Raw genomic sequence first — 27,412 nt, 5'->3', positions numbered from 1 at the left:
TCATAAATCCACTCTGACCCACCCACCATGCAGTGATGAGCAGGTTAAGTAAGTCAGAGAATAAGTAAAAATCTAATATATTTCAAATGCTTTGAAAGAATAAACAAAAAAAAGGAACTCCATAGGATATGATAATATATATACAGGATGGCAACGAGAGACAAGGCTTTCTGGAGAAGGCTTTAAAGATTGTTAAAAATGTGGAGCCAGGCACCGGTGGCTCACGCCTGTCATCCTAGCTACTCTAGAGGCTGAGGATTATGGTTGAAGGCCAGCCTGGGCAGGAAATTCCATGAGATTCTTACCTCCAGTTAACCACCAAAAAAACCAAAAGTGAAGCTGTGGCTTAAGTGGTAGAGCACTAACCCTGTGAAAAAGTTGAACTCAGTGCCCTGGTCCTGGCACCAAAAATAGAATAAAAAGGAGGAGGAGGAGGAAGAGGAGGAAGAGGAAGGGGCATACAGGTTCCTGAAAGGAAAATTCCAGGGGGAGTTCAGTTTGGGCAAAGGAATAGAAGTATGAATCACTGGTGGAGGAGGGAGACACTACACTGAGATCCATGTTTCTGAACAAGCCTAGGGCATGGGCCTTGTTAGCCGGCCTATGTTTGCTGCCAGAGGCTAGGAGAAGTGAGAAAGCACTTTAATCAATGTTAGCTCAGACTGAGCAAACCTCTCTCTGATGGCCACTTCCCCCCAAAAAATTAAGATGGTCACTGGTGGCCCACACCTGTAATCTTCACTTAGGAAGCTGAGATTTGAGGACCACATTTTTTTTTTTTTTTTTTGGGTCTGGTCATGGGGCCTGAACTCTGGGCTTGGCCGCTGTCCCTCAGCCCTTCAGCTCAAGGCTAGCACTCTACCACTTGAGCCACAGCGCCACTTCTGGCTTTTTTCTTTTTGCTTATGTGGTGCTGAGGAATCGAACCCAGGGCCTCAGGCATGCAAGGCAAGCACTCTACCACTGAGCCACCTTCCCAGCCCCAAGGATCACATTTTGAAGCCAGCCTGGGGAAAACGTCCATGAGGCTCTTATTCTCCAATTAACCAAAGCCAAAAGCCAAAGGTGTAATTTAGGTGGTAGAGTATCAGCCTTGAATGAAAAGGTCAAGTGAGAGCCAGAGGCCCCAAATTCAAGTCCCAGTACATGTGTGTGTGCGTGCGCGCACACACGCGCATGCACACACACACCTTCTCATACTAAAGTATTGCTTGCCTCAATTTCAGATAAGAAAACAGTGTCAGAGAGGTTAGTAACTTGCCTGAAGTCACCCAGCACAGCCAGATAGATCCAAACATCAGATCCACTGTGGGCTACAAAGCCTCAAGAGAGCTGGCAGCCTGACTGATCCCTAAGCCTAAATGAGCTCCTGGGCTCAGGTGGAAGGGAGGCTCTTGGGATGTGGAGGACAGGGCAAGCAGGGAGGGTACTGAGGAGGTCCTGGGAGAGGTACTTCAGGCAGAAAAGAGCCCGCAAAAGCCCACTGGCATGTCAATTTGGGGCAGAGCAGAAGTCAGCCCTATTCTAGGCTGCATCTGACCACCTATCAACAGCTGTGGCACAAGTCAGGGCTCCCGGGGACACCGGCTTCTGGCCTGCCTGGGGAGGGGGGGGGGGTGGTAATCAGCCACTCTGGAATAAGGACAGAAGTGACTGGCGCCGAGGCTCGGGGTTTAAGGTCCGGAGCGGCTGGAGGGTGGGGTATTGGGAAGGCTGGGGGGTCGAGGGGCCCCCCCTGACATGGAGATTCTTCCTGAGTGAGGAGGATGGTGTTGGGGAAAGTGAGGTCACCGTGGCCCCCTGGGCGTCGAGGTGCACAGGGCTGGGGTGGGCCTTGCCCTCTGACCCACCCCACCCCGCCCCGCCGCAGAGACCGATGAGTGCCGGCTGAACCAGAACATCTGTGGGCACGGCGAGTGCATCCCGGGCCCCTCTGACTACTCCTGCCACTGCAACCCGGGCTACCGCTCGCATCCCCAGCACCGCTACTGCGTGGGTGAGCGGGGGCGGGGCCCGGAGGGGCGGGGCCCGGAGGGGCGGGGCCCGGAGGGGCGGGGCCCGGAGGGGGGGGCTCGGGGCGGGGCCCGGCTCACGTGTCTCCACGCCGCCCTTGCAGACGTGAACGAGTGCGAGGCGGAGCCCTGCGGCCTGGGCCGCGGCAGCTGCCTGAACACCGCCGGCTCCTACAACTGCCACTGCAACCGCGGCTACCGGCTGCACGTGGGCGCCGGGGGGCGCTCGTGCGTGGGTGAGGGCCGCGCGAGCGTCCCCGGTGGGCGGGGGGGGCTCTGCGCCCCGAGCCTTCTGGAACACCCTCGGGCGCGCCCCTTTCCTCTCGCGCAGACCTGAACGAGTGCGCCAAGCCCCACGTGTGCGGCGACGGCGGCTTCTGCATCAACTACCCCGGGCACTACAAATGCAGCTGCTATTACGGCTACCGGCTCAAAGCCTCGCGGCAACCGCTGTGCGAAGGTACGCGCCACGCCTGCGAGCCCAGCCCCTCTGACGATCGCGGTTCAAAGCCAGCCCGGGCAAGAAAGGCAAAGCCGGAAGAAGAGCGGCGGGTTAAAGGGTGGAGCGCCAGCCTGGATGGAAGAAAAAAAAAAGGGACATCGCCCCGGCCATTAAGTTCAAGTCTTACTCCTGACACACGCACGCGCGCACACACACACACACACACACAGAGTTCCTCAGTTGGCCCTCGACCTGGGGTGGGACCTACCCGCGCAGCCCTGACGCTGAGGCTGGGGGTCCGGGAAGCCCAGGGGGCTCAGTTTGCCCAGGACCCTGAGAGCCAGCAAGCGACAGCGCACCTCCTTCTCCCTCCTGTGCAGACGTCGACGAATGCCGGGACCCGAACTCCTGTCCCGATGGCAAATGCGAGAACAGTCCTGGGAGCTTCAAGTGCATCGCCTGTCAGCCTGGCTACCGCAGCCAGGGGGGCGGAGTCTGCCGCGGTGAGGGCGGAGCCTGGCTTCCCGGGACGGGGCGCGTGATGGAGGGGCGGTGCCAGGTCCCCAGTGTTTAAGCGGAACTCTCTCTGCAGACATCAACGAGTGTGCAGAGGGCAGCCCTTGCACACCTGGATGGTGTGAGAACCTCCCGGGCTCCTTCCGTTGCACGTGCGCCCAGGGTTATGCGCCCGGGCCTGATGGTCACAGTTGCCTGGGTGAGTTCTATGCACACCGGGCCACCCACCATCCATTCCCCGGCTGAAGTCAGGGAGTGGGTCACCCTGTGAAACCAGTAGATGGGAGGACACTAATTTATAGTAAAGGGGCTGCAAAGTGGCCTCCAAGGTCTTAGGAGGCCAGGTTTACAGCTGCATTTGCAAAACATGTTACTTAAGTTTGAAGATGGAGGCACAGTTAGTAATTCTCCCTCTCCCCCCCCCCCCCCCCAGTGTTTATTAGGCACCAAGAGGCAGGGTAGGATTCAGGGAAACAGAACTGCTGCAGGTCTGAATGGAGACTGGGTGCTCTCTGGACATACCAATAGCACTTAGAGGAAGGAGCCCTGAGCTATGTTGAAGGACAAGTAATAGAAATTAGCCAAGGATGAAAGAACAGCATGGCACACTGGAGCTGGTAGCTCATGCTCACAATCCTAGCTACTCAGAAGACTGAGATCTGAGACTCCAAGTAACAACCCAAAAGATGGAAGTGGATCTGTGACTCAAGTGGTAGATGGCCAACCTTGAGCTAAAAAGCTAAGCAAGCTGGGATGTAGCTCAGTGGCATAGCGCCTGCCTAGCAAGTGTAACATCCTGGGTTTGATCCACAGTTTATAAAAAAAAAAAAACAAAAAAAAAAGCCAGGCGCTGGTGGCTCACGCCTGTAATCCTAGCTACTCAGGAGGCTGAGATCTGAGGATCCTGGTTCAAATCCAGCCTGGGCAAGGAAGTCTGTGAAACTCTTATCTCTAGTAAACCACCAGAAAACCAGAAGTGGCGCTGTACCTCAAGTGGTAGAGCGCTAGCCTTGAGCTGAAGAGCTGAGGGACAGCGCCCAGGCCCAGAGTTCATGTCCCACCACTGACAAAAAAAAAAAAGACATGGAAGTGGCGCTGTAGCTCAAGTGGTAGAGCGCTCGCCTTGAGCTGAAGAGCTAAGGGACAATGCCCAGGCCCAGAGTTCAAGCCCCACGACCGACAAAAAAAAACAAAAAAAACAAAAAAAAAAAAACCTTAATAAAAAAAAAAAAGACAAAAACACAGGGAAAAAAAGTAAGCAAATCATGTCTTATGACTATAATATGAGTTATTCTTATGACTATAATACTAGTTACTCAGGAGATCTGAGGACTACAGTTCAAAGCTAGCCTGGGCAGGAAAGTCTATGAGACTATTACCTCCAGTTAACTACCAAAAAGCTGAAAGTGGAGCTGTGGCTCAATGTGGTTGAACATTAGCCTTGACTGCAAAAGCTCAGGGACAGTGCCCAGGCCCTGAGTTCAAGCACCAGGACCAGCACACACACACACACACACATACACACACTGAAAATAAGCAAGAGCCTGAGGTCCTGAGTTCAAGCCCCAGTATTAAAGCTTGCACAAAACAGCAGGTGGGCTGAATGAGAGCAGAGGTTTGGGATGACTGCAAGATGGTGTGATATTAGGACAAATGACCTAGGCTTGTTGGCTACAAGTCAAGATGGAGGAGGCAAGTGATTGATGGGCCCTCCAGGTGTCTAATTTGGTGACAAGGTGGGTGGTGTTCCTCTGGTCCCTGAGGGCTGTCCAGCTGGGGATGCTAGTAGAGGATGGACTGAGTAGGTTGGGAATCTTAAGCCAGACATCTCCATCTGGAACCATTCATGAGCTGGTGGGCACAGGGTGCTGAGGTAGGCCTGCTCCATCAAATGGGGGGGTAGGTTAAGGGGAACATCTGGTAGAGCTTTTATGGGCACACATACAGGGGCAGGTGGGGAGAAGGACAATAAATGAGAGCGAAACCAGAGCAGGGTATGGAGGGAGTCCGGGAGGGTTAGCTCTTGTCTGGTGAGGGCAGATGGCTCAGGGAGCCCCTGGCTTGGCCAGCAGCGTATGAGAGCCATGTGTGGGCACCGTGCTTCTGACCAGCCTTGCTGCCTTTACTCCAGTGCTTGGGTCCATGGGCAGAGGCCTTGGCCTGACCCTCTGACTCTCCCTGTGCTCCACAGATGTGGACGAGTGCGAAGCTGGGGACGTGTGTGACAATGGCATGTGTACCAACACGCCGGGCTCCTTCCAGTGTCAGTGCCCCTCTGGCTACCATCTGTCAAGGGACCGGAACCACTGCGAAGGTGAGGAGTCCTAGAGTTGGGGTACTGGCCTATCCTTCCCTACCCTAGGGATCCTTGCTACCCAGGTCTAGTCCCCATCCATATCTAAGGTGTGGTGTGGGGGTGTGGGAACGGCCCAGGCTGGGGGGAGGGGCACTGGCGGCTGCATGTAGGGGGTCAGTCCAGATTCTCCACCTCCTTGGTCCTCTGCAGACATTGACGAGTGTGACTTCCCTGCGGCCTGCATTGGGGGTGACTGCATCAACATCAACGGCTCCTACAGATGCCTCTGCCCCCAGGGGTACCGGCTGGTGGGTGGCAGGAAGTGCCAAGGTATGAGGAATTGGCAGGGCATGGTAATCCACTAGACGCTGTGGCTCCCGCCTTCCCATCCCCCATCCACCCATGCTACACTCATCCATCCTGTCACTCACTTGGATGGCATGGCATGGGTAGCAATCACCGTGTTTCCATTGTAGCACAGTCACTGTAAAACTTTTTTTTTTGGTCAGTTATGGGGCTTGAACTCAGGGCCTGGGCACTATCCCTAAGCCTCTTTGTGTTCAAGGCTAGCACTCTATCACTTGAGCCACAGCACTACTTTTCCTGCTTATGTGGTACTGAGGAATGGAACCCAGGGCTTCATGCATGCTAGGCAAGCACTCTACCACTAAGCCACATTCCCAGCCCCCCTGCCAAACTCTTTACACATATATTAGTCTAGCCCACCAACCCTCTCTTAGTCTATTCACTACCAACAAGAGATAATTGGCTAAACATATATACCAAGTCAGGATGATCTTGAGTTTGAGGCCAGCCTGAGGTACATATAAAGACTGTTATATAACATCATCATCAACAACAACAAAACAAACAAAAAACAAGAGGTAACTCAACACCTACTATTTGCCCAGTCAGAGCGACAGGGCAGTTACGTGGGACTCCTAGTTGGAAGAGAGTAACATGTACACTGTTTCTCTGGGCTTAGGTACCTGGGAAAGTTTGGACTAGTAGTTAATGGGGTGACTACTAGAATTGGATCTTGAGAATAATAGGGATTATGCAAATAGAGAACTGGATTGTATTTTGCCTCCAAAACATTATGTACAAAGTACCGAGACCTGGAAGCACCTAGGTTTTTTTTTTTGGTGTCATTGTTTTTTGGTTGGTTTTGTCCTGGGGCTTGAACTCTGGGCCTGCGCACTGTCCCTCACCTCTTCAGCTCAAGGCTAGCACTCTACCACTTGAGCTGCAGTGTCACTTCTGTTTATATGGTGCTGAGGAATCGAACTCAGGGCCTCATGCATGTGAGGCAAACACTCTACCACTGAGGCACCAGCCCTAGTTATTATTTTTACTTATTTATTTTTGCCAGTACTGGAGCTTGACTCCTGGGCTTGGGCACTGTCCTAGAGCTTTTGTGTTCAAGACTAGCACTCTACCACTTGAAGCCACAGCTCCATTTCTTGTTTTCTCTAGTTAATTGCAGATAAGAGACTCATGAACTTTTCTCTCTGGTCTGGCTACCAACAGCTATTCTCAGATCTCAGCCTCCTGAGTAGCTAGGATTAACAGTGATGAGCCACCAGCACCTGGCTAATGAATACTGATGTGCTGAGCAAAGGATTTAGGACAAGGACTAGAATGAAGATTGATGGGATTTGAGTATAATGAAGTTTGCCTATAATCCTAGCCACTGGGGAGACTGAAGGACCATCTAGACTTTGAGATCAGCCTGGGCTATATAGCAAGACTCTGTCTTAAAGTAGAACAAAACAGTCAGTGATGAGTCTGAACGGCATTGGGAAGCCAAACTGAAGGTCAAGTGCCAAAGTCTTCGAGGGCTTCCTTACGTTGTCAGTGGCGGCCTTATGTTGGAGATTTACAAAGGCTGGCACCAGTGAATATCAGACATGGACACCCCCCCCCCACTGTTGTGTTCTGTTGTATAGGTTGAAATCAAAGTGGAAATTCAGGTTCCCAACTTGTGCGGGTGAGGCCTGGGGAAGAGGGAAGGGTCTCCTTAGAGCCACTTCTGCTTCTATTCTTGCTTCCCAAGACATAGATGAGTGCAGTCAGGACCCTGGCCTGTGCCTGCCCCACGGAGCCTGTGAGAACCTGCAGGGCTCCTACGTTTGTGTCTGCCAGGAGGGCTTCACACCCACCCAGGACCAGCATGGCTGTGAGGGTGAGTACCCTCCTAGCTCTCCCCCAGACCACAGGATTCCCTGAGCTGCTGCTGAGGTTCAGAGCTAATGGCCTGATCCCACCCTCCTGAGTTCTGGGAACAGGAAGTAATCCCTTTTGCCTGTGGGGAGTTGGGGGGCTAGCCCTCTGAGGACTCTCTGAAGGCTCTTGGCTCTGCCATAGCCATAAAGAGAGCCAGGGAAAGGGGGGAGGAAGGGGGGCAATGCCCAAGGCCACCTGCTACAGGACTTAAGCTACAATTTGCCCCCCTCAGAGGTGGAGCAACCCCACCATAAGAAGGAGTGCTACCTTAACTTCGATGATACCGTGTTCTGCGATAGCGTGTTGGCCACCAATGTCACCCAACAAGAGTGCTGCTGCTCGCTGGGCGCTGGCTGGGGAGACCACTGCGAAATCTACCCCTGTCCAGTTTACAGCTCAGGTCAGGAGCCAGGCAGGCCTCTTTTCAGAGCCTGTGTGATCATCTGGAAACCAAATGGGAAAAATGGTCTCTCCTCCCCCCTCCTCACCCCTCCCCTCCCCCTCGCCCCGGGGTAGCTGGGAAGGGACGGGAGAGCTCCAACCTGTTTCTGGTCGCCAACAGCTGAGTCCTACTTTCTTCCCTACACATGGCCTCTCTTAACCCGCAGCCGAGTTTCATAGTCTATGTCCAGATGGAAAGGGCTACACGCAGGACAACAACATTGTCAACTATGGCATCCCGGCCCACCGTGGTAAGCCCGGAGCGGCTCTGCCCTCAGCCCCCAACCTCCATCCCGCCTGCAGATTGGCTTTGGCTCTCTGGTGTAGTTGGCCTGGCGGCAACTGGAAAACCACGCCCAGTCCGTGCTGGCCACGCCCGCCAACCCTCCGGAGTGCGGCCTGGAGCTGTGGGCGGGGCCTGTCTGGGGTTGCAGCCTCCTTGTAGGCCCCGCCCTCCCCGCGCACCTGCGCTCCCGCCCGCTGAGCTGCTGGGGCAGACGAGGCCCGGCGCCCACGGGGTTCGTCACCCCACAGATATTGACGAGTGCGTGTTGTTCGGGGCGGAGATCTGCAAGGAGGGCAAGTGCGTGAACACGCAGCCCGGCTACGAGTGCTACTGCAAGCAGGGCTTCTACTACGACGGGAACCTGCTGGAGTGCGTGGGTGAGCGGGGCGCCCCTCTTCGCCCCCCCCCGGCGGCCCGAGCCCCGCAGCCGCTCCCGCCCCCCCCCCGCACGAGGCCTGGCCCTGCCATCATCCCCCCCCCCCCCCGCAGACGTGGATGAGTGCCTGGACGAGTCCAACTGCCGGAACGGAGTGTGTGAGAACACGCGGGGAGGCTACCGCTGCGCCTGCACGCCGCCTGCCGAGTACAGCCCGGCCCAGCGCCAGTGCCTGAGCCCCGAGGAGCTGGGTGAGGCCCGGGCCGGCAGCGGGGACGCGGGGCGGGGCGACGGGACCGTGGACCAAGCGGGGAGGGGGCGCCGTGGAAGCGGCCGCGTCCCCGTCGGTCGGTCGGTGTGGAGCGGAGCGGAAGCCGGGCGGCCCCCGGCTCCTCCTTGACCTCGGGTCCCACGCAGAGCACGGTCCGGAGCGGCGCGAAGTGTGCTGGAGCCAGCGCGGCGAGGACGGCATGTGCGTGGGGCCCCTCGCGGGGCCTGCCCTCACCTTCGACGACTGCTGCTGTCGCCAGGGCCGGGGCTGGGGCACCCAGTGCCGTCCGTGCCCACCGCGAAGCGCGGGTGAGCCGGCCGCGGGGGGAGCGGGAGCGGGGAGCGCGGCGCGGTCGAAGGGGTGGGGTACACCCATGAACCCTCTGCCCCCAATTCCAGCGTCCCAGGCCCAGTGCCCGTCGCAGAGCGAGAGCAATTCTTTCTGGGACACGAGCCCCCTGCTTCTGGAGAAGCGGCCGAGAGGTGAGGCGGGGGCAGGGCGTGCGAGGCGGCGGGCTGGGGGTGATGGTGATCCGTTACTCTTCCGGCCTGACAGATGAGGACAGCTCCGAGGAGGACTCGGACGAGTGCCGCTGCGTGAGCGGGCGCTGCGTGCCTCGGCCCGGCGGCGCCGTGTGCGAGTGTCCGGGCGGCTTCCAGCTGGACGCGTCCCGCGCCCGCTGTGTGGGTGAGTGGGGCACCAGGGGCCGGGGCCGGCAGCTGGGCCGGGACCAGACGCCATGCCAAGTTCACACCTGCCATTGCCACCTGCAGACATTGACGAGTGCCGAGAGCTCAACCAGCGTGGGCTTCTGTGCAAGAGCGAGCGCTGCGTGAACACGAGCGGTTCCTTCCGCTGCGTCTGCAAAGCTGGCTACGTGCGCAGCCGCCCGCACGGGACCTGTGTGCCCCAGCGCCGCCGCTGACGCCCGCTTCGGCCTCACCTCCGAGACTGACAATGGGTGGGGAGAGTGAGCTTGGTGTCTTGCTCTGGTCTAAACTTGAGACACAGACCCAGGGACCTTCTGGGGCCCACAGACCTCTTCCTGCACCCTAACACCAGAGGTGCTCAGAGCAGGCCGCCCGTCATGAGCTGTTGGGTCTCCAGGGCACTTGTCACACCCTTCCTCCGGAGGACAGTTCCTGTAGTCTTTGCTTTCACAGCAGACTGGCTGTTCACATCAGCCGTCTGGCTGGGGCTAACTGAACCTGGGCCAGGGGTGTGAAATAGAATTTATTGTGGCTCTGATTATGTACACATGAGATGTGCCAGGCCAGGCCAGCCAGGCTCACATGGTTTGTACAATAAATACATCCGCAGGGCCTCCCCTCCGTGGCTGGAAGGCCCAAGAGGGTTCAGTCCAACTTCCGGGCTCCCAGCTTCATGGGGCCCTTGGCCGCCTTCTTCTCTGCACGTTTGGCTTCCATCTCTCGCCGCCGCTCCTCCCGCTTTTTCCTGGCCAGCTCAGCCTTCGCCTGTCCTGAGGATGGGAAGGACTGGCTTTCAGTTTCCCACCCAAAGACCTGCCTGCGGTCGGTGACCCAGAACCCTCGTCTACTTCCGGGGGAAGTACTTACGGCTCTCAGTTTCCAGGCCCTCCCAGTTGTCCTCACCCCATGAGTCTGGGTCTGGCCTGGGCTGCAAAGGGAAGTGCAGACTGTGATGGTGGCCAGCTCCTCACTGACTCTACCCAACTGTACCCACGCTGGACCAGTACCTGGGCACTAGGACGCACAGACAGGGCAGCGAAGGGGTCACCCTTGTTGGACTCATTGCCACCCCAGTTATACTCGCTGGCCAGTCTCGTGCCTTCAGGGAGTGGCACGGGGGAACTGGGCTCTTGCCAGCCCTGATTCCAGGAGCCCTCGGCTTCCCAGCTGCTCCAGTCTGACTCGAGGGCCTTGCGGTCTGGGTGGCTGACCTGTGGAAGGAAAGGGGCGAGGCTCCTATTGATGAGAAGGGCCAGATCCTGCCCACCAACAGCCTGTGGCCTCAGCCAGCTCACCTGCCCAGCTTGGCTCTCTTGGCTCTTGGCACTCCAGTCATCCTGTTGGGCCAATACAGACTCAGCTTCCTGCTGTGGTGAGGGAAGGGGGGACATGACCAGTGAAACCATCAACTCCCAAAAGGACAACTAAGTTCATCCCAGTGCCTTCCTGGCTAGGGGTTCCACCCTTTTGGACATTTGCTTTCCCTGTGAAGTTGGCAAGCTGACCCCCAATCTGCTGTCACCCCTCTTTGAGGCCAGGGATGAGGTCAAGATGCCCATGGCCCACCCTCCAATCTCTGGGGTACACAGGAAATTCCCAGTAGGCTTGGTCTCGGTGTAGACCTGGGGGTGGCCTCTCCTGGGAGGCCTAAGCCTGGGACTGGGTGGACACTGAAACAGGTGATGGAGGGACAGGTATGAAGGCATGTAAGAAGTTCACAGGCTCCCCAACCATTTCCTTCCCTGCTTCTTCCCGGTGGCCCTTGGAGCTAAGGGGTGACTCAGTTGCTCACTCTGGCTTCCAGCGGCCAATTCCATGAGGCCTTCCTGCTAAGGATGCGGTCCGGGCTGATGAGGTCAGGTCAGACTCTAATATGCGCCCTTGATGCAGCATAGGATTTTAGACTAGCGCCGCTGGGGAGTTTCAGCCCCACTCACCTCCAAGCTACCCCAGTCTTCCTCATCCCATCTGTCAGCAGGGCTGCTGTCCTCTGCTGTGTCCTTGTCCTCCTCCTGTGTCTCCCAGTGACTCGAGGTTGTGGGAGTAGCAGGGACCGAGGTAGGGGCCGGGGCAGGGTGTCCTGGAAGAGGTCCCTGAGCTGTCAGGGAGATCTTGGGACAGGGTAGAGGGTGCTGAGGGGAAAGCCCACAGGGGGACTAGACCCCACTCCATCCCCTACACCCCTGTCACTACCCCAGCCTGACAGTAGCAACTCTGGGGGCCAGCACCTCCCAACCCTCTCAGCCACTGACGTGGCCGGGCTAGAACGCTTACCCTCAGGGGGTGATCGCTGGGGAGCATTGGTCTCAGCCGGCGTGGCGGTGGGGTGTGCGCGGATCAGCTTGGAGGTGAGTGAGGACATTCCTGTCACAGCCCAGCCTGCCCAGCTGGCGGCAGCTCCTCCCACCCCAGGGCTGGAGGCTGCGTGGACATCCTTCTCTGAACAGTGTGGGAGACAGAGGCAGGTATGGGCACCAGAGGCCCTGTGGGGGACGTGAAAGCATGACCTCCGCCAGCGCCCTCTGCCGGAGCTCCCCACAGCCCTCCCAGCTCACTGACGTGTTTCTGGCTTTCAGTCACCGCAGTGGAGGTGGGACACAGCAGGTGACAGTCAAGCATGTGGCAGTGGGGAGAGGGAACACCAGCCTGGGGCACTCACCCACTTCTGCCAGCTGGGTGGGGTCTTCTGACACGGACTCCAGTTTGGACAGAAAGCTTCGAATGGCCTTGAAGGCCTGTGGGGTAGCAAGGAGCTGAACTTAGGGCCTGGGCGCTGTCCCTGAGCTTTTCCTTGCTCAAGGCTAGCACTCTACCACTTGAGCCACAGCGCCACTTCTGGCTTTTTCTGTGTATGTGGGACTGAGGAATCAAACCCAGGACTTCATGCATGCTAGGCAAGCACTCTACCACTAAGCCACATCCCCAGCCTCCAGGGTTCCTGAGAACCCCAGGCCGACAAGGGTCTGGACAGACCCTAGAGCCTCAGCCCAGGGCCCAGCCTTACCTGGTCCCGCACAGATTTTTCAGGATCCACAGTGAGGCCACAGAGCACAGGCAGGATCTTGTGGGCACAGTCACTCATTGAGTAGAGGTTGTGGGTAGCAGCAAAGCCCAGGACCCCTGCAACCCGGGACGGTGGAAAGGGGTCCTTAGTGGCCCGGCTGAAGGCAGAGGTGAGGACTCTGTGTCTAGTCTGGAACAAGGAGGGGAGAAAAGGAAGAGAACTAAGCACAGGGTCAACGTTATACCCAGAACCTCCTGATCGAATGTCCTTGAATGGACTGTCACGGGACCCCCTAAGTCTAACATTGTGAATTTACACCACTTGTGCGTAAATGAGAATTAACTCAAACCCCTGGATCTGGGCTTCTCCCAGACTACTTACTGGGCTCTCTGTTCAGGCTGTCTCAGGACCTCAGGGCTTGAGCAGCAGCTACCTGGGGCCAGGCCTATAGATCTCCTGGGCCTGGTATAAGCCCAGTTTACAAACAGGGGAAACAGTCTTGGGGTCAAGCAAATCTGGGCTCAGACTGCAGATCCACCTGCTACGGGTGCAGCCCACCGTGTCCAAGAGCTCAGGCCTGTGCCAGGCCTGGGAGACCAGGAGGAGAGCCTCCACACACAGGATTCCTGGCCCCAGAGGAAGCCTCGGTCCTGTGGCAGCAACTCAGGACACTCACGCTGGCGCTGAGGTAAGAGCCAATTTTGCCTAGGCAGACGGTTGTGTTGCAGCGGATGGGGCCCTGATCATCCTTGGCCTGCAGCCGGGCAAAGTGCTTCATCAGCTCCACATTGAGGTTGGTCTCGTTAAGCTTTGGGGCCAAAAGCAGCATGGACTGTGGAGTGAGGAGGACAGTGAGTACTGCAGACACAGCAAGAAGGGATGCCTGGGAGAGGGGAGGCCTCTGGCAGCCCTGCCAAACCCACCAGGCTACGACCTGCCTCATTCGGCAAGTTGGGGAAGGGGATCCTCCACTTCTCTGCCCCCCATTTACAGTAAGGTCTCAGAGGCATGATCACACTGCTGGCTGGATTTCTCCTCTCTGCTCAGTCTACCCAACAGGCCCAGGCAGAGGTCACTGTTGACCTCTTCATTGCTACACTTAATGGCCAATTCTCGGTCGTCAGCACGCTTGACCCTTCTGCAACTGTGACTACCCCTCATTCTCTCTCCGCCTTAGCACTTTCGCTTCTGCTCTTCCAGTGCACAGTGGTTCATGGTCCTCTGACCTCATTGGCCACCCATTTTGCTGAGATCTTAGCTGAGTTTTTGTTGTTGTTGTTTTCCCCACTCACAATTGTCAATTTACCACTTGAGCTATGCTTCTAGTCTAGAACACCTTTGCTGGTTACTTGGAAATAAGAGACCCAGAATTTTTTTTTTCACCTGGCTGACTTCCAACCACAATCCTCAGATCTCAGCCTCCTAAGTTGCTAGAATTATAGGCGTAAGCCAATGGCACCCAGCTTGACTTCTTTCATTATTTAGTTGTTATTTTTTGTTGGTACTGGGGTTTGAACTCAGGGCCTTGTGCTTGCCGAACAGGCACTCTACTACCTGAGCCAAGCCTCCAGCCATTTTTGCTTTGGTTATTTTTCAGACAGTCTTGCTTTTTAAGCCCAGGCAAGCCTGGACTGCCATCCTCTTATTTATGGTTTCTACTGTACAGGGGATGAGGGGATGACAGGTGCACACCACTACACTTAGCTTATTGTTGAAATGGGGTCTCAGGAACTTTTCCCCCAAGATGGCCTCAAACTGCAAGCCTCCCAAGTCGCTAGAATTATAGTCATGAGCCACTGTGCCCACACTCTGTGCTGAGCGCCTATAATATTTAACAATAGTGCCCTGAGTGACAGCACCTATTTCACGGTTTTACATGCTCCTGACATGCTTTCAATCTGGAATACCCCAAAGGCTCAAGTGAAGGCTTGGTCCCCAATGCAGCCATGCTGAGAGATTGTATTTTGGGAAAATTATTAGATCATAACAATTGGTTGCTTGTAGCTCATGTCTGTAATCCTAATTTCTCAAAAGGCTGAGATCTGAGGATCTCAGGAGCCATCCCAGGCAGATAAATCCCAAAGACTCTTACCTCCTATCAACCAGCAAAAAGCTACCAGGGGAGGCATGTCTCAAGTGGCAGTGACAGAGTGCCAGCCTTAAGCAAAAAGAAAAAAAAGGAAGTGGTGCTATGGCTCAAATGGCACAGCACTAGCCTGGAGCAAAAGAAGTCAGGGCCAGCCAGGCGCCAGTGGCTCACGCCTGTAATCCTAGCTACTCAGGCTGAGATATGAGGATCTCGGTTCAAAGCCAGCCCGGACAGGAAAGTCCATGAGATTCTTATCTCCAATAAACCACTAGAAAACCGGAAGTGGCGCTGTGGCTCAAGTGGTAGAGTGCTCGCTTTGAGCTGAAGAGCGCAGAGACAGCGCCCAGGCCCTGAGATCAAGCCCTAGGAATGGCAAAAAATAAAAATAAAAATCAGGGCTGGGAAGGTGGCTAGAGTGCTTGCCTTGCATGCATGAGGCCCTGGGTTCGATCCCTCAACACCATATAAGCAGAAAAGCCAGAAGTGGCACTGTGGCTCAAGTGGTGGAGCTCTAGCCTTGAGCTAAAGAGCTGAGGGACAGCGCCCAGGCCCAGAGTTTGGGCCCCACGTCCAGCCAAAAAAAAAACAACAAAAAACAATCGGACCTCATCAATGGGTTAATCCATTCTTGGGCTCATAATTCCACAGGTTATGGGAGGTGTGAGCACTTGGCGAGGGGGGGGGTGTTAATTGGTGCACCTGGGAGCTGTATCTTGTCCCAGGCACTAGCCCTATTTTCTGCTTCTCACCAACCAAGAGGTGAGCCGCTCTGCTCCCCACTCTCCCTGTGCCTCACCAGAGGCCCAGAAGCAATGGAACCAAATGGTCATGCCTGAGACCAAAGCATATCTTGCCTCCATTTTGTTCCAGCAGCAGAAAATGAACACAGCTCCAACATTCATTCCTAGCCCAGATTTCTTCCCTAAATTCCACACATGCACAACCCACGGCCAGCTAGACATTTCCACCTGGCTGTCAAGCAGAGATTGGTTGAGCTTGGGCTCAACCTTTCTGGAACTCTGCACGCACCTCAGTCCTCTCAGAAAAAGGTAACAATGTGCGGAACCTTTGGGCATTTGTCATGGGGCCTGAACTCTGGGCCTGGGCGCTGTCCCTCAGCTCTTCAGCTCAAGGCTAGCGCTCTACCACTTGAGCCACAGCGCCACTTCCAGCTTTTGTTCTTTTGGCTTATGTGGTGCTGGGGAATCGAACCCAGGGCCTCATGTATGCAAGGCAAGCGCTCTACCACTGAGCAACCTTCCCAGCCCCATTTTTTTTTTTTTTTGGTTGTTTGTGGGGCCTGAACTCTGGGCCTGGTCGCTGTCCCTCAGCTCTTCAGCTCAAGGTGAGTGCTCTACCCCCACACATTTTTTTAAAAATCAGTACAAAGGGTACCTTTTGAAAGGAGTTCCATCTTCAAAGCTGCAAACCCTCTTCTTCCCATTCTCCATCAGCCTCTCATTCTCTAATAATATGCATTTCCTAACTCTGTTTCTCAACTGCCAGGCCCACTCTGTGCTGCTTGAGGACAGGGGTCTTGGGCTGCCTTGTGTCCCAGCATGAGCCACAGGAAGAGCAGAGAGGTGTTCAGTGAATAACGCTCAAAGCCCGCAGGCCACGCGCCCACTGCAACACTGCTGGCTACAGGTGGGACATGGCCTGGACCAGCACACATGCATACACACACAGCCCCTCCCACAGCTTCAGACCCACAGGCTGAACCCAGTCTATGTCCTGGAGAGCCCTCTCCACACCCTAGAAAACCAGCATGGTCACTCCTAGCCTGGCCACACCCACCTTGACCGTCTGCTCCCGGATGGCAGGATTGGTGTCCAGGAAGCCATGCACCACATGCGGAAAGACCTGGGTGTTGACGGTTGGCTCATCGAGGTATTGGATGAACTGCTCCATCTGTGGCCAAGGGCAGGGTATGAGAACATACATATCTAATCCTCTCCCCCTGCCACGCCCCGCCCTGCTCCCTGCTTTCCCCCCCCAGTACCCCCCAACACAGGGCCACCCTGGCTTTCGTTTTCCTATTATGCAGACGCTGGCTGGCCAGGGCAGCTATCTGGTCCATGTGTTTGGCCTTAGGAGGGCTCGTGGGTTTGGTAGTTGGACAGGGATTGGTACTGGGATTGGTACCTGTTCCTTCTGTCTCACAAGGGCCCCCTGACTCTCTAGACCCAAGAATCTGATGCTCCCAGCAGAAGAGATGCATCCTAGCCTAGAGGGTCACAGGGACAGAGCCAAAAACTGGGGACTCTGAGCCCTATAGCCTGGGCAATGCGCTCTGTCACAGGCTCCACCTCTGAGAGTCTGGCCTGATCCTTCCCTCTGCAGAGTTCAGGACAAAGGATCTCAGTGTAGGCAGGGCGGGCGCTCTCGTCACCTGCCTAGAGCTGGAGATGAGGCAGGCGCATCCGCCATAGCCAGCGAAGGGCCCAGCCAAGGCTCTCACCTGTTGGAGGAGGCGGATGCGCATGGCGCGGTCGGTGGATGAGAACATCTTGACCACCACCGGGATGATCTTCTGCTGATACTCCTCGGCACTGAGGAACTTGCCCACCTGAGGGGAGGAGCAGGAAGGGGCTCAACCACATCCATGGCAGCAGGAGGCTTCCCAGGGTGGGGAAGCGGTAGTGTTTCCTCTGCAGCCTCCTGTGCCCACACTGGGCCTTAGCCTTTCTGGGCCTCTCGGGAGGCTGCGGAAAGCTCTGTGACCATCCCAATAAATACAGGCACCTGTAGAACATGCGCACAGAATTGTGCCCCCAGTTTCTGGGGATCCAACTAAACGGGATTGAATGGCTGTCCCTTCCCTTGAGTCCCTTCAAGGAAAAAGAGTCCCCTGGAATGCGCAGGATGGAAAGGGCAGGTGCCTGAGTAAGGGTGGCCAGGACTAAGGAAGCAGGGAGAATCCAGCCCCAGAAGTCAACAGCTGAGTAGTCAAGAGGAAGGGTAGGCTGGGCACCAGTGGCTGACACCTGTCATCTTAGCTACTGTCTCCAAGTGCAAGAGCTGCAGAGCTGATTAGGTGGCCCTAAGCCACCAGGAAAGCGGCAGGAAGCTCCTCCTAGGTGAGCGTTAGCTTGTCCTGGCAGGGCTGTCCCCACCTACATCCCTCTCTTTGGCATCCCAGATGCTACACCAGCTCTCTGCTCCCCAGTTCCTGAGACTCCAGGCCTTTCAGGTCTCTCTCACAGGGGTCCCTGACCCCACTGACCTTGAAGAGGGGCGTGAGGACCACGGCCCCAGCACTGCCAAATTCAAAGGCAGTCAGCAGCTGGGGCAGCACCTTGTGCCGGCAGAAATCCTCAGGGAAGGAGTCCAGGCTTTTGCTCAGCTCTTGGAAAAACTTTTGCTTTTCGGATGGCTCTTTGATCTGAGGAGAGAAAAGGACAGAGGTCCAACCCAGCCGGAAGAAGTAGGAGTGAAGACCCAGAGCCTAACTACCTGGGTTCAAAGACTAGCTCTCCTCCTTAGCCTCCTTGTGACCTTGGGCAAGTGCTCTTCTTCATAGTAATTCTTCCCCCTCTGAGGCTTCAGCCAGAAAATGCACATGAGCCGGAACAATGAAAGGAGAAGGAGAGGGGGCAAATGTGATATCTTATATTTGGAACGGGAACTGGTGGTTCATGTCTGTAATCCTAGCTACTCAGGAGGCTGAGATCTGAGGTTCATGGTTCAAAGCCAGCCTGGGCAGGAAAGGCCATGAGACTTATCTCCAATTAACCACCAGAAAACCAGAAGTGGCGCTGTGGCTCAAGTGGTAGAGCGCTTGCCTTGAGCTGAAGAGCTGAGGGACAGTGCCCAGGCCCAGAGTTCAAGCCCCACGACTGACAAAAAAAAAAAAAAAAAAATTGGGGTCAGCTTGGGATACATTTTTAGTCCCTCTTGCAAAGCAAACAAAAAAAAAAATAGCCAGGTGCTGGTTGGTCATGCTGTAACCCTAGCCACTGAGGAGGCTGAGATGTGAGGACAAAGACAAAGGGTCCAATTAACCAGCAAAAAGCTCAAAGTAAAGGTATGGCTCCAGTAGTAGAGTGCCAGCCTTGAGTGGACAAAGGGAAAATATGAGGCCCAGGGTTCAAGCCCCATGATGGTAAAAAAAATGTTGTTTGATGCAGGTAGCTCAAGCCTGTAATCCTAGCTACTCAGGATTGCCGTTTGAAGCCAGCCGGGGCAGGAAAGCCCATGAGACTCTTCTTTTTTTTTTTTATGGTCGGTCATGAGTTTGAACTCTGGGCTTGGGCGCTGTCCCTGCACTCTTCAGCTCAAGGCGAGTGCTCTACTGTTTGAGCCACAATGCCACTTCCAGTTTTCTAGTTGTTTATTGGAGATAAGAGTCTCAAGGACTTTCCTGCCATGGCTGGCTTTGAACCGTGATACTCAGATCTCAGCCTCCTGAGTAGTTAGGATTACAGGCGTGAGCCACTGGCGCCCGGCTCCTGAGACTCTTATCTCCAATTAATCACCAGAAAACTGGAAGTGGAGCTGTGGCTCAAAGTGGTTGAGCACTAGCCTTGAGCAAAAAGAGCTCAGGGACAGTGCCCAGGCCCTGAGTTCAAGTTCCAAGATCCCACCAAAAAAGTTGCCAACACAGTGCCTGGCACAACACCAAGAGCCTATCAGCAACCATGTTTTGGGGTTTGTTTTTGCTGGTACTGGGTGTTCACTTTAGAACCTTAAACTCTCACTTGGCTTTTTCTATTCACAGCTGGTGCTCTTACCACTTGAGACAGGCCTCCAGCTCAGCTTTTTTCTGTTAATTGGAGACAGAGCCTAGAAGACTTTTCTGACTAGACTGGCATCCAACTTTGACCCTTAGGATCTCAGCCTCCTGAATAGAATTAAAGGTGTGAGCCACTTGCATCTAGCTGTCCACTATTTCATCTCTACCAGAAGAATACTCATACCGGAACCAGACCCTTTATCAGCATCACCTCTACAGAAGCTCACAACCCACATGAAGAAACTGAGGCTCAAAGAACTAAGGGTGGGGCTGGGGATGTGACTTAGTGGTAGAGTGCTTGTCTTGAATGCATGAGGCCTTGGGTTCGATTCCTCAGCGCCACATAAGCAGAAAAAGCTGGAAGTGGCAGTGTGGATCAAGGTAGAGGGCTAGCCTTGAGCTGAAGAGCTGAGGGACAGCACCCAGGCCCAGAGTTCAGGCCGCACAACCGGCAAAAAAAAAAAAAAAAAAAAAAGAACTAAGTGTGTAAGTGTGCTAGGCATCCATAGCTTACACCTGTAATCCTAGCTACTCAGGAGGCTGATTTGAGAATCACAGTTCAAAACCAGCCCAGGCAGGAAGTTCATGAAACTCTTAACTCCAATTAACTACAAAAAAAAAAAAAAAAAAAAAGCAGGGGGGCTGGGAAGGTGGCTCAGTGATAGAGCGCTTGCCTTGCATACATGAGGCCCTGGGTTCGATTCCCCAGCACCACATAAGCAAAAAGAAAAAAAAAAGCCAGAAGTGGCGCTGTGGCTCAAGTGGTAGAGCACTAGCCTTGAGCTGAAGAGCTGAGGGACAGCGCCCAGGCCCAGAGTTCAGGCCCCACGACTGGACCCAAAAAAAAAAAAAAAAGCAGAAGTGGCTCAAGTTGAAGAGCACTAGTCTTAGGCAAAAAAGCTTAAGGACAGTATCCTGGAGGAGTTCAAGCCCCAGGGCACACCAAAAAAGTAAGGGTGGGGCTGGGAACATGGCTTAGTGGTAGAGTGCTTGCGTAGCAAAAAAAGAAACTCAGGAACAGTGCCTAGGCCCTGAGTTTAAGCCCCAGGACTGGCAAACACACACCTAAGAAGTGGCCAGGGCACCTCTGCTGTACTGTACCCTTCAAAGGGATGTTGTTGCTCCCAAGTTTATAAGGGAGGAGACTGAGGATCGAGGTCACCAGTCAAAAGTGGCCAGAAAGTACCAGGGTGACCTAGTGAATCCCAGGCCAGCCTGGGCCATACGCCTGGTAAGACTGTGAGGATTCTGTCGCCAAACACAAGAAGGGCCAAATGCTGCACATAATGGTAGAAATTCAAGAGGCTCACACAAGAGGATTCGGAACTCAAGGCCAGCCTAAGCTATAGAATATGACCCAGTTTCCATCAATACATTAATCATGGGAGGTGGGGGGGGGGGGTAACTGAGAAAGTGGGAGGGAAGGCAGAGTAGGGGAAAAGCAAAGAGGAGGCAACAATGCTGGATAAGAAATGTACTCATTAACTTGCTCATGTAAATGTAACCCCTCAGTACAGTATTTTCACTATAAAAAACTTAATTAAAAAATACATTAATCAATAAAGACCAGGCATGCTGGGCCCCGGTGGCTTACCCCTGTAATCCTAGCTACTCAAGAGTCTGAGATCTGAGGATCGCAGTTCAAAGACTTATCTCCAATAAACCACTAGAAAACTGGAAACGGTGCTGTGGCTCAAGCGGTAGAGAGCTCGCCTTGAGCTGAAGAGTGCAGGGACAGTGCCTAAGCCCAGAGTTCAAGCCCCACGACCGACCAAAATTAAAAAAAAAAAAAAAGGCCAGGCACTGGTGGCCTAGCTACCCAGAAGGCTGAGACCTGAGGATCATAGTTTGAAGCCAGCCCAGGCAGGAAAGTCTGGAGACTTGTATCTCCAATTAACAGCAAAACCCGAGAAGAGGAGCTGTGGCTCAACTGGTAGATTACCTGCCCAGCAAACACAAAGCCCTGATTTCAAAGTATCACCAAAAAATATAAATAAAAAAATGGACCCAGTGCTGGTGGCTTATCACGCCTATAATCCTAGCTACTCAGGAGGCTGAGATCTGAATTTCATAGTTCAGAGCCATCCTGGGCAGGAAAGTCTGTGAGACCCTTTTCTCCAATTAACCCCCAGAAAACCAGAAGAGGCACGGTGGCTCAAAGCAGTAGAGTGCTAGCCTTGAGTGAAAAAGCTCAGGGACAATGCCCAGACCCTGAGTTCAAGCCCCAGGATCAGCAAAAAAAAAAAAAAAGGGGGTCTGTGTAGTACTTATTCCAGAGTCCCTGTGCATCTGGCGCACTCCCATCCCCACCACTGCTGCTTAGGAAAAGAAAGTGACCTCTGGCTAGGGATAATAAATAGTTGGAGGGGCTGGGAAGGTGGCTCAGCGGTAGAGTGCATGCCTTGCAAGCATGAGGCCCTGGGTTCAATTCCTCAGCACCACATAAGCAAAAATAAAAAAGCCGGAAGTGGTGCTTTGGCTCCAGTGGTAGAGTGCTAGCCTTGAGCTGAAGAGCTGAGGGACAGCGCCCAGGCCCAGAGTTCAGGCCCCATGACCAGACCCCCCCCCCAAAAAAAAAAAAAAGAAATAGTTGTAATGAGCCGAGCACAGGTGGCTCACACCTGTAATCCTAGCTACTCAGGAGGCTGAGATCTGAGGATCATGGTTCAAAGCCAGCCCAGGCAGGAAACTCTGTGAAACTCTTATCTCCAATAAAGCACTCAGGAAACCGTTAATGGTGCTGTGGCTCAAGTGGTAGAGTGCTAGCCTTTTGCTGAAGAGCTCAGGTACAGCACCGAGGCCCAGAGTTCAAGCCCCATGATAGACAAAAAAAAAAAAGAAAAGAAGGAAATAGTTGGGATGGGGCTGGGAATGTAGCTTAGTGGTAGAGTGCTTGCCTAGCATGTATGAAGCCCTGAGTTTGATTCCTCAGTACCACATAAACAGAAAAAGCCAGAAGTGTGCTGTGGCTCAAGTGGTAAAGTGTTAACTGGGCTCCCAGTGGCTAATGCTAAAATCCTAGCTACTTAGGAGGCTGAGATCTGAGGATTGCAGTTTGAAGGCGACTAGGGCAGAAAAGTCCCTGTGAGACTCTTATCTCCAATTATCCACTCAAATACTGGAAGGGGAGCGAGGGATTATCTCATGCCTATAATCCTAGCAACTCAAGAGACTGAGATCTGAGGTTCGCAATTCAAAGCCAGCCTGGGCAGGAACATCTGTAAAACTCTTATCTCCAATAAAATGCTCAGAAAACTGGAAGTGGTGCTGTGGCTCAAGTGGTAGAGCACTTGCCTTGAGCTGAAGAGCTGAAGGACAGCGCTCAGGCCCAGAGTTCAAGCCCTACAATGGACAGAAAAAAAAAAAGAAGAAAAGAAAAAGAAAAATAGTTGGGTTGCCTTCAAGCAGCTCAGCTCAGTGTGGAAGGCAGAGTTGGGGAGTGGAAGACAAGAGAGACCAAGGACAGAGACGAAGGCGCACTCACGGCGACACGGGCAGCTCCAGCTGCGCCATCCCGCAGTGCCACTCAACACCGGGAGGGAGGCCCTGCACACTGTCCTCCCACATCCTACTGGGGGCCAGCCAAAAATAGCCCATTCCCTGTGGACACCTTCTAAAGGAAAGGCCAGGCATGAGAAAACTTCATGTAACAAACTTCCTGCTGCCCCCACACTGGCCAGCAGGCAGCAGGCTCAGTTCCAAGCAGCTTCTTCTCAATGCCGCTCCACTGTCCACTAGCTCTGGCCCGACTCTAGCCAAGATGGCCCCAGTTCAGTTCCTTGGAGGTCTGTGGAAGTGCCTGTCACTCTTCTGCCCCAATCCCGATTAGCTGCCACCTCGCTGTGTTCTCCACACACACACGCTGGGTGGAGTGGTGAGCAGGCAGCACGCCCTCCTTTGTTCCCCACCACTAGAAGCTAGCAGATGCTGCGACTCTCCCCTTACAGAGGTGTAACAGGGGGTGCCATCTCCCCATCTTCCCATGTGCTGGTCATTCTTCCTTGTTATTATCCCCTGGCTCCAACTTTCAGACCCTGGCTTAAATCCCAGCTTTCCGAGAGTGCTTCCTGGGACACCCCACCCCATTTTCCCTCCATCCTAACCCAGAGAGCACAGGTTTGTCATTGACACGTCTGCTGTCTCTCTCCCAAAGGAAAAATTCCCAAACTTAGGGATCTAGCCTGTTCACTTCTTCCTAGGTACTTAAGGGCAGGCGCAGGTCTGATTCTCCTGTCTATGCCTCAGACCAGTTAGAAGACCAGAGCCAGGATGCTGTGTGGAGTTCTAGAGTGATGGGGCAGTCACTAAGCACCTGCTGTGTGCCCAGCTCTGCAGAGCAATGGGCTGAGAAGGTGGCTCAGAGATAGAGTGCTTGCCTTGCATGCATGAGGCCCTGGGTTCTATTCTTCAGCACCACATAAGCAGAAAAAGCCGGAAATGGCGCTGTGGCTCAAGTGGTAGAGTGCTAGCCTTGAGCTAAATAGCTGAGGGACAGTGCTCAGGCCCAGAGTTCAGGCAACATGACCGACCAAAAAACTAAAATAAAATAAAAATGCCAGAAGAGCTGGGCACCAGTGACTCATACCTGCAATCCTAGCTACTCAGGAGGCTGAAATCTGAGGATCGCCATTCAAAGCCAGTCTGGGTGGGAAAGTCCATGAGTGGCGCAGTGGCTCAAGTGGTAGAGCTCTCACCTTGAGCTGAAGAGCTCAGGGACAATGCCAGGCCCAGAGTTCCAGCCCCACGACACACAGACACACACACAGACACACACACACAAACACGCCAGGCCCAGAGTTCAAGCCCCCCCCCCCCCCACACACACACACAATGTAGCTGTACTGATCTTGCATAAACATATTCTTCAGTCAGGCGCCGGTGTCTCACGCCTGTAATCCTAGCTATTCAGGAGGCTGAGATCTGAGGATTGCGGTTCAAAACCAGCCCAGGCAGGAAAGTCTGTGAGACTCTTATCTCCAATAAACCACTAGAAAACCGGAAGTGGCGCTGTGGCTCAAGGGGTAGAGCGCTCACCTTGAGGTGAAGAGTTCAGGGATAGTGCCCAGGCCCAGAATTCAAGCCCCACAACCGACAAAAAACAAACAAACATATTCTTCATGTCATTATTCCTAAACAATACAGTTTAATTACTGTTTACACAGGTTTTATAATTCATCCAGACACCATTTAAAGACTACAGGACTTAAAAAAAAAAAAAAAAAGCACAGGTCTCCTGCTTTGATCCCTACCACAAAATAAAGACCATAGGAGGGCTGGGCGCTGGTGGCTCACGCCTGTAATCCTAGCTACTCAGGAGGCTGAGATCTGAGGATCGTGGTTCAAAGCCAGCCCGGGCACGAAAGACCGTGAGACTCCTATCTCCAATAAACCACCAGAAAACCGGAAGTGGCGCTGTAGCTCAAGTGGTAGAGCGCTCGCCTTGAGCTGAAGAGCTGAGGGACAGCGCCCAGGCCCAGAGTTCAGGCCCCACGACCAACCAAAAAAAAAAAAGAAACAAAAGACCATAGGAGGATGTAGGTCATACGCAAATACTCCGCCATGTTATATGAGAAACCTGAACCTCTGTGGCTTTGGTTTTCTCAGGAGTCCAGGACCCAATCCCCACAGACAGCGGGGAACTGAGCAATGTGCTTTAAACTCTTGGTCTCCTCTCTGTTCTCCTATGAAGCTGGCACTGTTATCAGGGCTGAGCCAGGTTTGTACCTAAAAGGCCTAACTGCACAGTTCATGTTTGTCTTCAGAAGGTCCCTGAAAAGTGGGATGGGGCACAGAGACAAGGAATGCAGGGCGAAGCCCAAGTGAGTGGGGGCACTCACCTGAATCTCTTCCAGGAAGAGGTTGGTCTCCACAAAGCGGTTGTTCATGAAGCCATTGGGGGCCCGGCAATTCTGCAGAAAGCGGGCCGGATTGGGACGCACCTTGGGGTTGGCTCCCACCAACTCACAGTAATGGGGTACCAGGGATTTGGGGATCTGTAAGGGAAGGCTCAGTATCAGGGAAAAGATGGAGGGAGGAAGACGGCAGGAAAAGCATGGGGTGGAGCGATTAGGGACTGAATGCTTACCTTCCCAGGGTTGCGGAGGGCAGCTGCCCGAGGTAAGGGCCCATTGAAGACTTCCCAGATGAGGCAGCCCAAGCGCCACATGTCTGCTGACCTGTGGCAATAACCCCCACCTACTCAGGGACCCACACCTACAAGTGCCAGTCTCCAACCAGGCAGCCTGCAGCTACACGGTAGGCCTGCAGCTAACCCGTCAGCCCGAAGCAACTGGTTTCCTTCATCCCATTTAACAGGGTGAGCCAGGCACTGGTGTGGCTCATGCCTGTAATCCATGCTACTCAGGAAGATGAAATCTGAGAATAGTGGTTCAAAGCCAGCCCAGGCAGGAAAGTCCACGAGACTCTTTATCTCCAATTAACCACCAAAAGCCAGACAGAGCTGTGACTCAAAAAAGGTAGAGCACTAGTCTTGAGGGAAAAAGTTAAGGAACAGCACAGCACCCAGGCCCTGCGTTCAAGCCACCGTACCACAACAACAAAAAAAAAAAAAAAAAAAAAAAAAAAGGAACTAAGGATAAGAGAAACAAGGACATGTATCCCTGGTCAAAAGGCTTTCAATATTCAGAACCATCTAACCCTGAGACCTGCATCCACTCTGCCCTACAGCTGTGAGAACTCGGGAAAAGGCCCCTCTCCTAAAACCCTGTTCCCTCCCCAGCCAGGCAGGAAGGGGGAGCAGGAAAGTGCCAGCTAGTATAGGGGTACAAAGATGCAGGAACCTCCCGAACACCCACCACTTCTCTCTGACGGCTCTGCCACTGCTGTCAGCCAGTTCTGGGGGATCATACTGCTCAAGCTCAGGGATTCCCTTGCGTGGGGGTCCCCCACCATTGCCTTGGGCTGAGTACATGTAGTCCAGGCCCCCAAGCTTCCACTCGCCCGCTCGGTCCACGAACACGGCAGCCATGCAGACATTGTTGTGAATGAGGTTGCAGTCGTTGACCAGGAAGCTGAGTGCTTTCACGATCTGGTGCAGCCCCCAGGACAGCTCCTGCTCCTTCAGGCCACCAGCTTCCACCCGGGCCTTGAGGTACATTCCCAGGGGGGTCACAGCCTCTGTCACTACATGGAGGCACTTTTCTGTCTGGGGAAGGAGATGGGGTATCAGGGCAGGGATGAGGACACGAGGAAGGAGGGAGGGAGATAGTGAAGCAGAAACCAAATGGGGGTGCTGAGATCCATAGATGGACAGAGACAGGCTGAGAGGCAGGAGGTGAGAGACGAGAGATGGGCAGTCTGGCAAGCAGATACCTCCAGCCCATCGATGTAGGCCAGGATGTTGGGATGCCTGAGCGTTTTGAGGCGCTTGAAGGCAGCTTTGGCCACCTGGGTCTGCTCCTCGGAGCCGGGCTTCACGTCATACACGAAGATGGACACCGGGCTGCCTGTGGCCTGGGGGAGGACAGGGCGGCAGAGGGGCTTGGGATCAGATCGTCCTCTCGACCGGGCCTGGGTCTCACCGGCCCCCCATCCAAGCGGAAGGAACGGGCCGCCCGCCGGCCCCTTCCCAGGTCAGCCCTTAGGAGCATAACCGGGCGCACGTGACCCCAGGTCTGCCGGCCCTTCCGTCCCTCAATCCTTCCTCCCGCCACGTCGGCAGTGCCCGCCCCCTCCCCGGCCCGTTGCCCCGGAGCCCCGGTCGCCACGTCAGGCCAGGCGCGACGCGGCGGGGCCGGCGACGCGGACTAGGCAAGGCCGAGGTCGGCCGCGGCCTGTGGAGCGGCGCCAAACCTCACCTTCTTGCGGCCTCGGTGCAGGACCCAGGGCCCTGGTGAGCTGCCCTCGGGGGGCTCCGGGCTGAGCTCGAACGGGAAGTCCCGGACGGGGTCCCGCGCAAAGAACCACATCGTCCCGGCCGCCGCGGCGGGCTCGGGCGCCTCAGCTCCGGGTCCTCCGGCAGCCCGAGCCGGGGCGGGGATGGGCGGGG

The 27,412-nt window shown here is 54.7% G+C and overlaps 2 protein-coding genes across 5 annotated transcripts in view; one reads left to right on the top strand and one right to left on the bottom strand.

Annotated features, from left to right (window-relative positions):
• The window catches only part of LOC138818580 (latent-transforming growth factor beta-binding protein 3-like), a 19,263-nt gene extending 9,033 nt beyond the window's left edge, over window positions 1-10,230 (top strand). For both annotated transcript variants that reach the window (XM_070009518.1, XM_070009517.1), the window contains exons 14-29: window positions 1,871-1,996; window positions 2,117-2,248; window positions 2,344-2,472; window positions 2,835-2,957; window positions 3,047-3,169; window positions 5,162-5,284; window positions 5,477-5,596; window positions 7,323-7,451; window positions 7,725-7,892; window positions 8,101-8,184; window positions 8,468-8,596; window positions 8,709-8,846; window positions 9,013-9,174; window positions 9,265-9,348; window positions 9,422-9,553; window positions 9,640-10,230. In XM_070009518.1, the coding sequence (XP_069865619.1) occupies window positions 1,871-1,996; window positions 2,117-2,248; window positions 2,344-2,472; window positions 2,835-2,957; window positions 3,047-3,169; window positions 5,162-5,284; window positions 5,477-5,596; window positions 7,323-7,451; window positions 7,725-7,892; window positions 8,101-8,184; window positions 8,468-8,596; window positions 8,709-8,846; window positions 9,013-9,174; window positions 9,265-9,348; window positions 9,422-9,553; window positions 9,640-9,791 (2,054 nt within the window). In that variant the 3' untranslated portion in view covers window positions 9,792-10,230. The remainder of the gene's footprint in view (window positions 1-1,870; window positions 1,997-2,116; window positions 2,249-2,343; window positions 2,473-2,834; window positions 2,958-3,046; window positions 3,170-5,161; window positions 5,285-5,476; window positions 5,597-7,322; window positions 7,452-7,724; window positions 7,893-8,100; window positions 8,185-8,467; window positions 8,597-8,708; window positions 8,847-9,012; window positions 9,175-9,264; window positions 9,349-9,421; window positions 9,554-9,639) is intronic.
• LOC138818584 (N-terminal kinase-like protein) lies at window positions 10,087-27,412 on the bottom strand. Of its 3 annotated transcripts, none has more exons than XM_070009530.1 (17): window positions 27,222-27,412; window positions 26,737-26,877; window positions 26,220-26,569; window positions 25,490-25,580; window positions 25,242-25,397; window positions 17,896-18,054; window positions 17,131-17,238; window positions 16,467-16,580; window positions 13,257-13,412; window positions 12,581-12,769; window positions 12,236-12,311; window positions 11,851-12,015; window positions 11,514-11,656; window positions 10,872-10,943; window positions 10,584-10,787; window positions 10,444-10,504; window positions 10,087-10,346 (listed from the first exon to the last, which is right to left on the bottom strand). In XM_070009530.1, exons 1-17 carry the CDS (start codon window positions 27,330-27,332, stop codon window positions 10,222-10,224), a joined length of 2,421 nt encoding a protein of 806 aa, XP_069865631.1. In that variant the 5' UTR covers window positions 27,333-27,412; the 3' UTR covers window positions 10,087-10,221. The 3 variants fall into 3 exon arrangements, with proteins under 3 accessions (XP_069865631.1, XP_069865632.1, XP_069865633.1); XM_070009531.1 differs by having other exon boundaries at window positions 10,872-10,940; XM_070009532.1 differs by having other exon boundaries at window positions 10,584-10,774; window positions 27,222-27,396.

This window comes from Dipodomys merriami, unplaced genomic scaffold (assembly GCF_024711535.1).
Source record: "Dipodomys merriami isolate MVZ:Mamm:240054 unplaced genomic scaffold, mDipMer1.0.p SCAF_78, whole genome shotgun sequence".
NCBI lineage: Eukaryota > Metazoa > Chordata > Mammalia > Rodentia > Heteromyidae > Dipodomys > Dipodomys merriami.
Note: the sequence above shows the minus strand (reverse complement) of the source record. Positions and strands in the feature narration are given on the sequence as shown.

What these genes read in the sequence shown, in the direction of transcription:
- LOC138818584 (XM_070009530.1), bottom strand. Translation starts at nt 27,332, where the DNA reads ATGTGGTTCTTTGCGCGGGACCCCGTCCGGGACTTCCCGTTCGAGCTC. An exon ending in TGCACCGAGGCCGCAAGAAG is followed by an intron (nt 26,878 to 27,221) that starts GTGAGGTTTGGC and finishes GTCCTCCCCCAG; the next exon opens with GCCACAGGCAGCCCGGTGTC. An exon ending in CCCTCCGCAACCCTGGGAAG is followed by an intron (nt 25,398 to 25,489) that starts GTAAGCATTCAG and finishes CTTCCCTTACAG; the next exon opens with ATCCCCAAATCCCTGGTACC.